Here is a 15,997-nt window from a genome sequence, read left to right as displayed (position 1 = left end):
TGCAATCATATACCCATTTTCTTGGAAGTAAGCTCTTTTGAACTCAATGGGACTCACTTCTGAGTAGACTGGCATAGGATTGACATGAGTTCTTTGGTGACTATTGTTACTCAGTTATACTTACCTGGTGACTATTTGTCTGTAGTTTGAACTACCTAGCCTGTATCAAAAGTGGGTGGAACATACTCACCTACCTGTGTACGTATTAATTATGCCATTTGTATTGATGTAACCCTCTAGAACATACATTCTATAGCTAAGCATTTAGCTCATTGTATTTTATTTTATTGCTAAGGCTAGTGGCTGATGCAAACAAAGATTCTATCTACTCACTTACCTGGGCAATGTGTGTAAACCCCATTGAACACGATGCACTTTGCTTCCAAGTCAATATGTACATGACTTCATGGTCTGCACTGTAAATACCAATATTTAGGTTCTGGACAAGAGTATTTTAGCCTATACAAGCAATTATTTATTTTAAACTTCTTCAATCATTTTTCACTTTATATGCCTATATTTGTATAGCTGTTGTTTTGGTACTGCATGGTCACACACTGCCAGAAACACATTTATTGCTATTCCTTCAGAGATAGGAAGTTTATGCCTTTATGGGTGGGAATATGTTAATTCAACACGTGACTCTTTCCATCACCCTTTTAAGAGCCAAACCATCCACCATGCTTATTTGAAAGCAACTTTCCATCCATGGAAATGGCCACAACAATGCTGGGCAGGACTTCACATGGATGCTGATTCATTTGTGGAAAAAATGGTCTTAATTGCATGCACATTCCAAATGGATTGACGCTCACATCATGTCCTCTCCTACATCTGATACTACTGTTGATAAAGTATGCCAGGGAGATTGGCTCCTACTGCTTTTATACAAAAAGGCAAGCAGGAACTGTGACATATGTAATTGTACCTTTGAGAAGCCCATCTCTCTCCCTCTCTCTCTCTCTCTCTCTCTCTCTCTCTCTCTCTCTCTCTCTCTCTCCCCCTCCCTCCCTCCCTCCCTCCCCCCCTACCCCTACCCCCCAACTAAGGAACTCTGAGACTTACAGTTGCACATTCCACTTTGCACATAGGATGGTACATATTTTTCTCTCTCGGGTTACAAAACCTGCTGTTTCGCATTAAAGTTTGCTTAAGCATCCTGAAGTATGACCTACAACAGTGGTTCCCAAACATCAGTGTTTAAAAGAGGAGCAGGGAAGCTGCTTCAAAGTCCACTTTTGCAAGAGGCTTCAAGACAGCCCCTGCTTCCATTTGTGCCTCTGGAGGCTCAACTGGGAGGGGATCATTGTCTTAAAGCCTTGGCAAGTTTTTGTATGTTGGGTCCATGACATTTGGGGGTGGGATCCTCAAAGGTTGGGAACCACCTGGTAACAGATTTGCACTAAAATGCTGGTGAATTTTGATGAGGAATTTAAAAGAAACACATGCAAACTGATGAGAAAATGTGGAGAACTGAACTGAAAAAGGAGAAACTGGAAGAATGCAAAATGGACAGATTTCATCCATCCTTTCAGTAGCTTCCACTGCTACTCCCTCAATAGCACGCCTTGCCTCAACTACATCTTCCAACTCAGGGTATGTGGCTGCATCTCTCTAACTCAATCACTATATTGTCAGCATACAGTATATCTGCTTTGCAATGTTGATTTAAGAAATAAATGCCAGTGCTTTTGTTAGGAACCACTGCAAATGTTCTGCTCCAACTGATTCATCCCCGAATGATGTGACTTTACATCTGTATCAAACAAAAGATGAAAGAGACATCTTAGAAATGTTCCTGTTTTACTGCTAATCAAACCATTCTCCTTTTATGTCAGTATATTTGTCTTTCACATCTTCTTATAATTACTTAAAAGGGACGTGGTTATAAATATTGTTTCCAATCAGATGGGAAAATAATGAAAGCACAATCAAGCAGCTATTAAAAAAAGCATTGCCCCTCCAACCCCCACCATCAAAGCTTAGCTGAGAAGTCAGCCATTTGCCATATGGGGCATTATGTGGAACCATATTAAAGTCAACAGTTCTTAGTCAGCAAAGTCAGCTAACTGGACTTCAAATGCCATTATAGCTATTCATGACGATTCCCTTCTTTTCTGTACATGGATTTGGCATAGACAAGATGGCCATTTACCAATACAGGTGACCACTTAACAAGTTGTAGATTATCTCTCTCTCTCTCTCTCTCTCTCTCTCTCTCTCTCTCTCTCTCTCTCTCTCTCTCTCTCTGTGTGTGTGTGTGTGTGTGGTTGACGAGGGATTAGTTGAGTCCATATGGCATACAGATAACCAAACGACACCAGGATGGTCTTATTCATGGTAACTTAATCATCTGTAGCCATGTTCAGGCATTCAGCACCAAACGCCATGGAGGAGCTCTCTAGAACAGTGTTATTCAGCCTCGAGCCCCCCAGGGTTAGACTACCATGACAAACATCCCCAGCCAACTTTACCAGTAGCTAGGAGTGGTGATAGGTTAAGTCTAGCAACAACTGGAGAGTCTGCTTTAAAACATGCAGACTAACCCCACTTCCTGGGCTCTGATGTTATGAAGTGATGCATAGTCAAGGACATCCTGAAGAGGGCCTACCCATGAATGTCTCCCTCCATGGGGAGGGGAAATCTGATCAGCCAAGCAACCCATCCCCATGGATACAGTCATATGCTCATATGTATGTGAGTGGGACGACAGAAGATGAGATGGTTGGACAGTGTTCTCGAAGCTACTAACATGAGTTTGGCCAAACTGCGAGAGGCAGTGAAGGATAGGCGTGCCTGGCGTGCTCTGGTCCATGGGGTCACGAAGAGTCGGACATGACTGAACGACTGAACGACATGTGAGTGTATACTAGGACCCCTGCAGTTTGGTGCCAAATATGCATTGACTAGAAGTGTGGTAGGCACATGCATTGGCATCTAGGAGACATAGAGAAATCCTACAAGGCATTTGATACCCATGGGTACCAATCACTGACCTGAATAGGGCTTATATCATACTACCAAGTAATTAGGATAAATTAACCTTGCATCCAGAAAGTGTATGATAAAAATGCATGTGTGTGGGCACCCTCTGTAACTTTCTAATAAAAGGCACAGAGAATGTAAGCACTCCTACTTCCCCAGATTTCTATGGTTAAATTCTCACTCTTTAATGTTTGACTCTCCTTCTGCATATTGAGTAAGCCACACAATTTCTGTGCCTTTAATCAGCTATGTTTTTTTTTTCTATTACAGAAAACACTGTCTTTTAAAGTAAAAATAGTCTGGAAATATTGTAAAATGCCAAGAAAAAACTGATTGCAACTGAGAACTAATGTTAATGGTTTTGGGGTGGGTGCATTTTACTAAGCCCATTAAGATGCCATGCAAGAAAACTGGTATGAGTCACAGTTCAGCAGGTCCCTGCACAGCACCTAAGACCAATTCAAAGTATTCATTTCAAGTGACTAGCAGTGACACAGCATGGTGCATGAATTAAGAGGGGCTGCTGTTAACTTCAGCTCCATCATGTGGCTACCCTGATACTATTTCCAATATCTGCACCTTGTGGGGATAAACAACCAAGCCAGGGAAGCCTATGTTCATTGACTTCTACTGGAATCCTGGAATCCAGCTTCCATGGAAAGCTATAATGTACAGATGCCCACACAGAGAGGTTTCTGTGGCCCAGATCTCCATGTTCAACACATGGCATTGAAGGCAGTGCCCAGGAAGTCACGAGACATCTAGGCAGACCAGTGGCATGGCTCCTCTGCCCCTTTGTGTGAATCTCTTTCAGATCTATAACAGGTGAAAGGGGCTTGCTTGGGTTCTGCCCATTGTGTGTGACCATAAGTAGGCTGAACTGTATGACTTAAAAACTTAGTCATAGTGTTGCAAAGCAAGGCATTTCAAAATGTCTTCCGCAATGGAATAGAAAGCAAATGAAATTAAATAGGTGGCCTCTTGTAGGCAAATATCAGAAGTCTGAGTATCATCATTCGTTCATCTATTCATTCAACACATCACCTTTCATCAAATTCCCGGTATAAAATAAGTACAGGGTGCATTGGGCACTAATACATTTATTACTTTTGCAATCTCTCAGGACACAACAGCTACAAAAGAGCTGGTGGAGAACTTGCTGGTGAGAAGTGCTATAGTGGTACTAGGACCAAGCACCACAAATTATTTCACAGCAGGGACAATTATGTCATCTCCTAAGCAGTGGCGGACATACATTTTGGGGTCCTGAAGTTTGAACGGCTTTCGGGGGCCCTTTGCAACCAGCAACGAGGTCTGGATAACCAGTGTTATCTTCTTCAATGTGGTTCTATGATAGATCACATAAACAAAACAAAACAAAAAAACTACTATATCTCAGATTTTGATTAAAATTGCTGAACTGGATTATCTCACATGTCAAAGTCACTGGCGTGAATGAAAATGTTATACACTTTATAGTTTTCGAAATACTGTGCCAGTCTGCCTTTTCAACACCTGTGCTACCAACTCTCAAACTTTGGGATTTTTGTGATATATACAACAAAAAAATCAGTTGTGTGATTCATATTTGGTCGACTAAACCCAATTTTTTAAAAGCATTGTGGCATTAGTCGCTCTGAAGCTTAAGCTTCCTTAGTTCCATAGTAGACCCACCCCTGCTTCTAAGGTACTATTGGCCAATTTTCTGCAAGCCAACATGCAGAGAGAAACCCAAATGAGCCAAATGAGTTAAGCAGAGGAACAGGCAGGTTACATTACATTAGCATATGTGGTTCTAGATTAAACTGCCACTTTTATATCGAACAATTCCAAAATCCCTTCAGTATGGCCACCCAAAACGTTGCAAAATACTGAGCAAGCTTTTGCGTTTCCCAGAACTCTTCAGTACTCTTAATGTTAAGCAAAGTGAATGGGGGGGTGCAGAACAAAAAAAATGTATGTATTGATTTTTTTAAAAAAAAATTCATGTTCACTTTGACAGGAGAGAGCCAGCAGTAAATCACACCAAGCAAGCTGGTGTTAACTTCACTAGCAAAGGTGAGATCTGCACAGGAGTGTTATGCCTAATGAGCAAAGCAACTCAACTCTGGTAGGTCTTGCCCCCACGAAGCAGTAGATGGGACTAAAGGTCCCCACCTACTCACAGCTGTCAAAAGTTCCCTCTTTCCAGGGTTTTTACCAAGCAATCCAAGATTGCACCTGCACAAAACTAACTTATCTGCCCAATTCATGCTTCTCCTGGTTCTGGGAGACCAGAGGGGAGGGGAGCTGGTCACAGCAGGAGGGGGAAACACCCGTGACTCTTCCCCAGCTAGACTCATCTCTGCTTCTTGGACACCCTCCTCTCCTGCTTCAGCTTCTGCCTCTGGACTGCTCTCTGCCACAGGCTCTCCCTGCTCACTAAGCCCTGTTCCCCCTTCAGCTTCTGACACCTCCCAGGTTTCTCCCTCTGAGCACTCATTGTTGTCCCACCACCACAGAGGCTCTGAGCCTTCTTCCCCTGGCGGCTCCCAAGCTGGTTCCTGCCACCAGTTCTCTGTGTCCAACGAGTTCATGACAATGTTGCATAGTCTTAGAAGGCTACGGGGAGTCATGAAGTATGTCTACGGTTTAGGATTCACCACTACTAAGAGATTTACGAGCTACCAGTAGCTGCAGTTCCCAGCAATCTCCCATGGCATGGTCAAGGGGCTTCATTGCAGACAGAGGATTCCCTTGCAGCAGCTGCTGGGGTTTTGTGAAAGGTATTGTCCCAATTCATAAACACCCACAATGCTAAAAAGAAACCTGCTGTTGTACTCAAATAACCTCCCGCTTCATCCCATCTGTTCCCAGCATGTTAGGCAAGAGGAAATGGGGCTTGGGATATGGACCATGTAGGAATCTTAAGAGCCCCAGGAGGATACTTTTGTTTTACCTTAACTGCATACCAAGTTAGGAAATCTTATTCCACGCTTTCCCCAACTATTCTACTGCTTGTCCGACTTGTACCATAATCCTATTCCCTTGCCTGTGGTGGCTAAATGAATCCTTACCACTGTTCTTGGCTGTCTTGCAAGATGTAGCTAAAGCCATTATGCCAAGAATCGGAATTGGACATTTTTGCCTCTCTCATATTTACCCATTTGAAAACCCAGTTCTAAAACTCTTGCAATTTCATTTTAGCCTGCAATTCAACATATATATATATATATATATATATTTAAAAAACTTGTTTATTATAGCAAGTGAACAAACTGTTGGCAAGTTACAAAATCAAGGTTGCATTGTGAGATTCTACAGAACATATGGCAGCTTGGGTTCCTCTTCATTGTTTTATAAGAGAAAGTCAGATTTAAGTACAGTACATATGGTTTGATTTGAAATCATTTGCAGCTGCATCTTTGGTTTCCTTGAAACCTGAAAAATGAATCATAAATGACCTGCCTATGAAATCAACATATATTTTTTTTTTCTGAATAGGGATCTTCTATTATTCTTTCTTAGATAACCAACTCCACCTTGCTATAAACCTTAAATTATTTTACAAGTCGTTGCTTCAAAAATGTGCTGTATGGAAAGTTAAAACTTTTAAAAAGCCAGAACTATATATTGCTTGGTGAGAGCTGTATATGAATTATAGGAAGAGAAACAAGAATTAAAATAAAGTCCCCAAGAGTTCAGAAGGAAAAGGGAGTGTTTTAACCTTGATACCTTCTAAGAAGTAGTTAGAGGAAAGCTCTCTGATCATATGGAAATGCCAAAACCATTAAATATCTTTCTGTTTATCTATTCACATTCCACACAGTGGAAACTCAGAAATCAGGCTTTTAAAAATGATCTACACAGAAATAAATGTATGATAATACCTATAAAAAGAGATTGCAGTGGGTGATCCTGATACGGCTAATATGCAAGTTTGCAATCTGTTACTGGTATAGATGAAGGCAGTAAAAAATAAATTTGCATGTGAAAGTATGGTGACAGGCATCTGGCTATGGATGATCATGCTTGTCAAGGTCCCAGTGAATTGGGGGGTTTTATAGAAAGAGGTTCCCCCTAATTGTTATGCAAGGGACTACAACTTAATAGAGGAATAATTAACTAGAGGATATAGCTATAGCCTCTAAAACAAGATGAAACATTTAAAAAGAACAAGAAAAACAGTTGTTGACTTATCCTCTACAGATGGAACAAGAAGCAATACAGTTAAATGATAAATGGGTAGTTTAGGTTATAAATATGGGTTGATTTATTGTGGTATATTTGATGACTGTGTGATATGCCAAAAGCCAGAATGCTTTTTATATGAATACATTTGCTTATTAAGCAGACATGTTATTGGCGGGCTCCTTGTTGTTACAGACAAATAAGTGTTTTATTTCTATAAATACCTGTCCTCTCCTTGTGGTATGAACTAGAAATTACCTACTGTGCATAGACAGCTGGTTAATGTGTTTATACTTTCAAAAGCCAGTCTATCTCTCCAGGGGCTTCAACAATATAAATAAAGGCCAGAGGTTTACAATGGGGATGGAAACAGAGGTGGGCACATCTGTATATGTAAATAAAAATAAAACAAAGGGGAGGCACAAGAGGTGGTATCCTATCATACATAGGGGGAATTGGTCAAAGATTAATTCAGCTACAAACCATGTAATAATAATACATAATGAATTTTACACTTAAAAACCAGTTTTCGCTCTCAAGGTTGTTCTGTTCTGAGAAAAGGCAATATTCACCATATATTACTGCTACATGTTTATACATGAACTGACTGTTCAAGAGCTGTTCAGAGAAAAGGCCCTTATATTCAGTAAATGCTGAAGGAAAGTCTGAGCACTGCCACACATCCATCCCATCCCCCAACAGCACCTAAAGTTTAGCAAATCCAAAATCAAAGATAACATGGGTAATGCAAGGTAAATGGGCAAGGCAGTACATCCTTTGGGCCAGAGACTAAGCAGCATCTATCACACAGCCCCCATTGAAGCTCTGAAGTATATATAGCTTTGTATGCTTATTGCATTTGAAGTCCCAAACGATCATTGCAGAATTGTGCTTTCTGTGTTAAGCTGAATTACCTGATAGTAATAATGGAGATAGAAAAGATGTGTACACATACATTAACAGATTTTAGACAAATTATTACGGCAAACCTAAAAGCTAATGATGGAATTAAACACTACAGTTATAGTCAAAGAATGCAGCACCCCAAGACAATTACTTCTTAACTCAAAAATGTTTTTAAAGTACATTCAAAGCATCAGTAGAGTCAATATGCACGTTGCCTTCCCTTGTTGCTCTTAATTCTTGTACTTTCTCTTTTCCTTCTCTTGCCCATTACCTTTTTAAAAGTCTTCTAATGCTAGTGGCTGTGTTTTTCCATCCAAACAAAGCTGCTTCTGAACATTCATTCCCAATTATAACTGCACCCTTTACTGAACACTATTTACAAGGGGCATTTCTGTAACAGTCTACTCACTGCATCCCTGTTAACATTTTGTTCTAAAAAATAACACTGGACTTAGAGCACATCAATGCTTTCACTTGCAACAGGTACACAAGTCAATGGCACAGATGCTGGTGGGAAATGGAAGTGCAGGAACCCCAGCACACAGGTGAACTAGTGAGACACTGACCCTAGGAACAGGTGACAACTTGCACTCCAAGTAGTGGTGTTATTCCATATGCATGCTTTTGTAATTGATGTATTGGCATTCACACTTGCACACAGATACACATACATTGTTTTTGTTGCAATTCTCTATTGTTTGTGTCCCATTCAGACAGATTGGGTTTCGGCGTTTGTAGTCAAGGGCAAGAACTGGAACACCCATCATGGTGCCTCCTAATCCAAGTCTATGGATATACAGCGACATTCTTTAACTCGCGTGATCCTCTTTTTCTTCCTCGGGGGCTGAAGCTCCGGGCAGTTCAGTGTGACAGACATGGTGGTGAGTTTCTTAGGTTTGCAAAAGGAACAGGACTGGAAGGAGCCTTCCTCTCTGTGGAGATGCCTGGGGATGTAGAAGGAATTGCACTGCCCGTAGCAGAACCTGTTGATAATGGTGTGGCTGTGGCAGCCTTCCTCGTGGATGGTTTGCTTCAGGGAATGTGTCTTGCACCAGTCCCGCTTCAGGTACTGTCGCTCAGTGACATGCAGCGCCTCTTGGCTCGACTCCAGCACCTCTTCAGCAGGTGGAGGCTTGATTCTGTCCTTGCCACGGATTCTGGCGCCTGACTGCTGCGGTGGCGATGGCGGCTGCTGCGGCGTCTGTTCCGAATCATTGGGCTTATCTTTGTCAGGCGGAGGGATGGCGCCCTGGGCTCCACGGCTCCTCTTGCTCCCCTCTGCTGTGGGCAGCAGAAGTCCAAACAGAAGGAGGACACCAACTGTAGAAACTGTGCGACTCATCCTAGGGAGGGAGAAAGGATATATGTATTTCACATGGCATCAGCTAAAAAGTTGCACACCGTGCATCACATTATCCCTTGTCCCAAAGCTAGTGAAAATACCAACCTCCTCTCAGGAGTGGGAGAAAAAGGACAGGGAGTAAAGCGAATCCCTACTCTTTTAAATCTAGCAACTTGAGAGATTCCAACCTGTATGGAATTTCCCTCAGGTAAAATCTGGAAATGTGAGGGCCAATTTTATCACAGACTACTGACAGAAAAACCTGGCTCCTAGTTGCCACTGCCTGAACATGTCGTGTATATGACATAAGCCACAGCATCAGCTAACTTGACCTAAACTGGAAAATGGGTTTGTATTTGGACAGAAGACTGTCCTTCCAGCATGATACCTGACCATGCAAGGCTTTCAAGGTTAAAAACATGCAGGAAAATAGAGAAACTGGCACGGAACAGGTTAAATATGTGCCAATATCCCAACACCAGTTAGGACACTTAACAGCTGCATCCTGCATCATGCAGAAGGCATTGCAATAAGTTACAGGACTGTCAGGGAATACTATGTGAAATTCATCCATTTAGGAGTCTGAGTTTTCCATATGTGATTAGAAGCTTTGTCAATGGCATACACATGGATGGTCACAGCAATTCATTGATGTTCTCATAAGAGATTTGGATTTTCAAAGTACATTGGTATTTCTGAAGACTTAGCTGGAACAGATTTTTGACAGCTGCCCATCATATAATTCTGTTAGTTGTGTGCTCTTATAATTATATTGAAAATCACTTTATCAACCTGTGACTTCATAATCACTGATCATATTTGACTCTTTGGTTTATGTCATACTGTATATGCTGTATCAGTTTGTAAACTTGTCTTTCTTTCTTTTTTAGAGTTGCACCCAATGGGTTGGACAAAGGGATGGTAGGCTCAGGAAACCAATATTCTCCCTCCCCTCCTCCCACCTGTAGCCCCTAAAAAGTCCCTGCTGAGGCTCAGAAGAGATTTACTGAACATTGCAGACTGTGACTTACAGGGCGGCAGTGGAAGGAGGGCAAAGGGCCTAAAACTAGGCAAAATATTCTTGTACTGCTCAAAGTTCCATGCTTCCAGGGATTCTCTCCTCCCACAGTAGCCCCACAAGACATCCCATAATTCTCAGAAGGTCACCCTCAAGATTCTGAAGGGGGGGTGTGCACACTCAGGGGACTGAAGAGGGAGGGAAACATCAGTTGTGGCAGCTGCCTTTCGCTCATGCAACATGGATTAGAACTGTGCCATCATTTTTGAACTAGTTCAGTTATATCACTTTTGTACATTTGCAATAGGACTTGTTTTGCAGTCAGAAAACAAGAGCCCACCTCTCTGTCGCTGAGAGACGAAAAGGCCTCTCCTGATCAGTTGCAGATGGAAAAGGCAACAGCTCTGACCCGCTTTTCTGGAAGCAAGGCATTTTCCAGAACCAAGATTTTTCCTCCCCTACTCTTTAACTCTAGGGCTGGATAACAGATTTATTTTTATTTAAATACTTATATTATGTTTAAGTTTGCTGTGATCATTCTGCAGCAACACTCAGTGAGGGAGACCTCATAACTACTATGTAGATTCTAAGCCAATGTACTTGGAAGTTGAAGAAATAGAAGCTGAACATGTTGGCAGTATAAAAGACTTGAGTGTTCCAACTTAGTGTCATTTCAAACATACAACTGATGACTAACAATTCCATTACACACTTCCATACACGCACACTGAACCCGCTCAAGAAACATAGCCATGTTCTTGCCTGAAAGTTCTAGCTTGCAACACTAGAGTAAATAAATATAATAGGAAACAGTAAGTATATTCCTATTTCAGGAACATTCACAGAGCAAAGCACACATTTTAGGGGGGGGGGGAGAGCCTGCATACCTTCATCCCATTTCCAGAAGAAAGTTTTTGGTGTAGGCTTTCAAAGGGCTCAGTACTGACCTAGACCAACCTCTCTTCTGTTAAGTTCAATAGCTGAAACCCGAGCACTTTTGAGTAAAGGCTCTATTTTAAATCCATCATTAGACCGCAGCTCTAAAGGAAATCGCAATGAAAGCGAGATGGTCTATGAGGAGTAAGAACACCAATATTGCTATTAGCAACAATTACCTAAAAGCCTCCAGGACAAAGCTCGTATTTTGGGTTGGCATAGCAGACAGCATTGGCAGTCAAGGACTCTTCTTTTACATTAAAAGTTTGGTGCGTGTTTATATATTATTATATACTGAAAATTCTATCCTGTGTTGTCTGCTTTTGAACTACTTCTGTGTAACCAGTGAATATAAAAGATTAAAGGTGAAAGTGATCACTTCACTAACAAATCAACTCAATGGCTTGTGTTCGTCGTAGTGCTAAGGCTAAGGTACCTCCCTCTCGTCCCCCACACCCACCCCACTATTTTCTGTGGGTTATCCCCAATCCTTCAGAGCCATTATGGATACAATACATCATATTCAATCCAGCCATTATTATCAGAAAACGTCCCCACCTAAGTTGTAAAAACTTCTCAGTTCCAAGCAAATGGTTGAAGAACTGCAAAATGCAGGGGGTAGGCAGCTGAATGGTGATACAAGGCAAGGACATCACCTTCCTTAGGTGCTACAAATTGAAGTGATTTGAAAGAGAATTGACTCCACACCACTTGCTACTTTAGATATCATGTTTGTGGCCCGCCCCATCTTACTCACTTTTTAAAAAACTAAAGCGCTTTAGATAGCAATCCTATGTACACAGGACCAGTGCTAGGGCTTCTTGCGCCCTAGGCGAGACCACCTTCTGGCACCCCCCCCCCTGCCAAAGCCTGCTTTAGCGGGAAGTGGTGTAGGGGGCAAGCATTACCTCTCCGCTACAGCGGAGAAGCTGCTGCTAGCCCGTCCAGCACCCCCACCCAAGCCTGGCCAGTGCCCCCTCCATTTTGGCGCCCTAGGTGATTGCCTAGTTCGCCTAAATGGACGCACCGGCCCTGTATGTACACTTTCCAGAAAGCAAGTCCCACTGAAAGCAATGGGGCTTACTTGAAAGTAGATGTGAGCAGATACACATATGACTACACTGTTAACCTCTCACAGGAAAAAGATGGTGAAGTTTAGTTGCTCCTTTCTGCATCGTCCTGAAGCTTTGCAATTTCTTTTTAGATATGAAAAGGCCAGAACTGCTTTCCATGTGTCTGTTCCCTTGCAAGTAGGGACTGCCAGTCATTTTTCTGAGGTCTAAAAATATGTGTTTCACAGTTTAAGGATTGATTTTTGGGGGGGAGGGGAGGGGGAGACAGAGAACAGACTGATCTGAAACACACAGGTTCCAGATTCAGATCTAACAGAACTGTGTGGCTGTCTGAGGGACAGTGGTTTGTGAATTGCAGACACAGATTCTAATGTTATCAAAAGATCAGGTTTCTAAATCAGTCTAAAGGAAGACTTTATTGAAGATTACAAGTGCCCCCAGCCAGGACTGCAGGGAGGTTTCTTACAGCATGGACTTTTTCAGATTTTAAGGTTGCCTTCGCCAAATGCTTAAAAGCCCTGTTATCAGAGAATTAGAGTCAGGGCACTTCCAGTGAGATTCAACACAGCTGGAGCACCCCAGGTTGGCGAAGGCTGCTGTACTGGACAGAGAGCCACGCCTGGTCCCCTCGGAGATGCCCGGCGTCTGCCTCTGCTTTTGCCACCCAGAAAGGCCGCCGCGAAGGAGGCGCAGCAGAGGGTGGCCGGCGGCGCGCTGGGTGGCGCCTCTTTTTCTCCCCGCCAAGACAGGGCAGCGCCCTCAGCTCAGCCTCGCCCAAGAAAGGCCGTTTCTAGGGTTGCCCCGCAAAGCCCAACATCCAGAGGCGCAGGCGGCAGCCGCCGCCTCCGCCAACGTTTTGTTTGGTTTTGAGTAAGTCACGCGGCGGGGTCTTAGGAGACACCCGCCTCCCCTCGGCGGCTCCGCCCGGCGGAAGGGAGAACCGACGGCTTTCCGTCGCCACCGGAGCGAACGCCACGGTCCGCGCCCGTTTGCCCTCGGGGCGGCTCAAATCCAACCCCGAGCGAGCAAAGGACGAACTCTCCGTCCTGCTACCGCGCAACGGTTGTGACCGCCGGCACCTCGAATAGCCCCACTGACCCTAGCGAAGGGGCTACCGCGAAGGACAAGCCCCGTTGAAGTCAGTGGGAGTTACTTCAGAGTAGGCTTGCATGCTAAATGCGCTTCGGCGCAGCAGGGCCCGTTTTGTCAGCCAGCCCCCGCCCCCTTGCAAGGGGCCAATCCTTTTAAAAGGAGTTTTCCGCGGCCTGCTCCGCGCGGCTGTGAGCAATTTTCGGCCCTTCAGATTAAATTAGCCCATTAGGCAGTGGCACCACAGGGCGCCCAAGAAAGCCTCGGGGAGAGCCAGTTGCGAATCGAGCGGGTAGTTTGAACCGACCCGCGGGGTATTCCGGTCGCTTTGGAAGCGCAGTAAAGGGGGAAGAGGTTGCACTGCACAGGCTTACTGGGGAACTAGACGGACTTGGGTCGCATCCTGGGCACCCTGAACCAAGTGGGCCTTGTTTTTTCCGTGGGAGTGTCGTTGGCAACCCGACGAGCTTTTAAGGAGCCGAGGTTTCCTCGAGCAACCCGGGCCACCTTGTAGCTTGGAAAAAAACATCAAGTGCGAACATTGTCAGTGCAGGGTTGGGAGATCCCCATTTTTAGCTAGCATCCCAACGAATGGAGTCAATAGTAGAATTTCAGGTGCACAGAGAGAACTTGTTCGGTCTGAAGTACTATGTTTACTAACTAGTACGTAAACCCCGTTGAAGTTAATGGCACTTGCTTCCAAGTAAATATGCACTATAGGGCGGCGCTATAAATCTCGCGTGAAAATGGTATTGCTTCTATTTGAGGCAAAAGCCAGCCAAGATGCGTCTCCCCCCTCCCCCCGAAAAAAAACCCAGCGATGGAAAAAGTGCGGTGGGAGGGGATTCCAGCGGCTCCCCTCTGGTCAGGCGCTACACAGATACGGGGAAAGGTAAGAGCTTCGGTACTGTATTTCATAGAATATATTCGACATATTATCCATGATGCCAGGCCTTAATCTAATTTAAATTATCCTACCCCAGAGTCGGCATTCTTCCCAGAATACACAGACCGGCAGTTCACTTTACTCCCTTACGCCAGAGTAACCCTACTGCTTCCAGGGGGCTACAACCCAGCGCCTCCTGCCTGCCTGGAGCAGAGCGGCAGTCGCCATCCTTCACCCCGGCGTAAAGCAACCCAAAGCCTCCCAATGAAGCCCCGGGTCCTTTCCGCTGCCACCTCACCTGCGCGGGGGCAGAGAGCGACCCCTGCTCCGCGGCTCCTTTCCGGCGTGGGGCGCTTCAGTGCGCGGGGTGACGGCTCGGGCGGCGGCTGCTGCTGCTGCTGCTCTGCTCCCTGTCCCTCGAGCCCATCGGGAGGAGAGGCAAGGAAAGCTCGGGCCCCGCTTCCGAATTGCAGGCGCACCGCGCTGTCTCCCATTTAAATGCCTGCCAGCTGAGAGCAGCGCTCCTGATCATTGGCTAGCGGCCGCCTCCCAATACGCCCCCTAAACGCTTCCAGCAACTCCCGCCAGGGAGGAGAACTCTCCTTTCTCCCAAGAAAGCGACGCCCGGCTCCTCCCTGAGCCTCCAGGTCAGTCCGGGGCTGGCGGGCGAGGGACCCACTGGCTGCTACCCGCATCCCCACGTGGCTGAGGGACGCGCGACTGGCGGGGGCGGAACCCATCGGCAAAGACAGCGGGCCATAGTCTCCCTCTCTTGGGTTCCTCCTCCTCCCGACACTGATGCCTCTGCTGGAGTTGGGCTCGAGCTATTTAAGAGGCTTTTGCTAGCTTTTAAAATCTTGTGTACGGTACCCAGGCTTGCTTTAGACGCTTCGAAAATAAGAACACTTAGCAAAACAAAAACAATCTAAATCATTGCCGTACAGCAGGGTGTAGCTGGACCATCAATCCACAGGCTTTGTGATATAGCTTGGTGTGGTTGAGAGATCTTGGATTCATGCAGTCCTCCCCACACATACTTTGGATTAAATTCCAATAATCACAGTGGTCCTTGTATGCAAGTAAATGTGCACAGAAGGATCACAAGCCAGAGACCTGAAAATTCCCCCCCCCTCCTCTTCCTCCTCAGAATCCCAGGTTTTTAGGATTGCAGCCATGCAAATCAGCCCCAAGCATTTATGCTCAGAAATTAATCCACAATTATGACCCAGGTGGCGCTGTGGGTTAAACCACAGAGCCTAGGGCTTGCCGATCAGAAGGTCGGCGGTTCGAATCCCCGTGATGGGGTGAGCTCCCATTGCTCGGTCCCAGCTCCTGCCCACCTAGCAGTTCGAAAGCACGTCAAAGTGCAAGTAGATAAATAGGGACCGCTCCGGCGGGAAGGTAAACAGTGTTTCCGTGCGCTGCTCTGGTTCACCAGAAGCGGCTTTGTCATGCTGGCCACATGACCCGGAAGCTGTCTGCGGACAAACGCTGGCTCCCTTGGCCTATAGAGCGAGATGAGCACCACAACCCCAGAGTCGGACACGACTGGACCTGATAGTCAGGGGTCCCTTTACCTTTACCTTTAGTGT

The 15,997-nt window shown here is 44.9% G+C and overlaps 1 protein-coding gene across 1 annotated transcript; it reads right to left on the bottom strand.

Annotated features, from left to right (window-relative positions):
• Positions 1–6,286: 6,286 nt before the first annotated feature.
• Positions 6,287–15,044, bottom strand: GREM1 (gremlin 1, DAN family BMP antagonist). Its single transcript, XM_033144806.1, has 2 exons — positions 14,704–15,044; positions 6,287–9,404 (listed from the first exon to the last, which is right to left on the bottom strand). Exon 2 carries the CDS (start codon positions 9,401–9,403, stop codon positions 8,837–8,839), a length of 567 nt encoding a protein of 188 aa, XP_033000697.1. The 5' UTR covers position 9,404; positions 14,704–15,044; the 3' UTR covers positions 6,287–8,836.
• Between the last annotated feature and the right edge of the window lie 953 nt (positions 15,045–15,997).

This window comes from Lacerta agilis, chromosome 1 (genome assembly GCF_009819535.1).
Source record: "Lacerta agilis isolate rLacAgi1 chromosome 1, rLacAgi1.pri, whole genome shotgun sequence".
Lineage (NCBI taxonomy): Eukaryota > Metazoa > Chordata > Lepidosauria > Squamata > Lacertidae > Lacerta > Lacerta agilis.
Note: the sequence above shows the minus strand (reverse complement) of the source record. Positions and strands in the feature narration are given on the sequence as shown.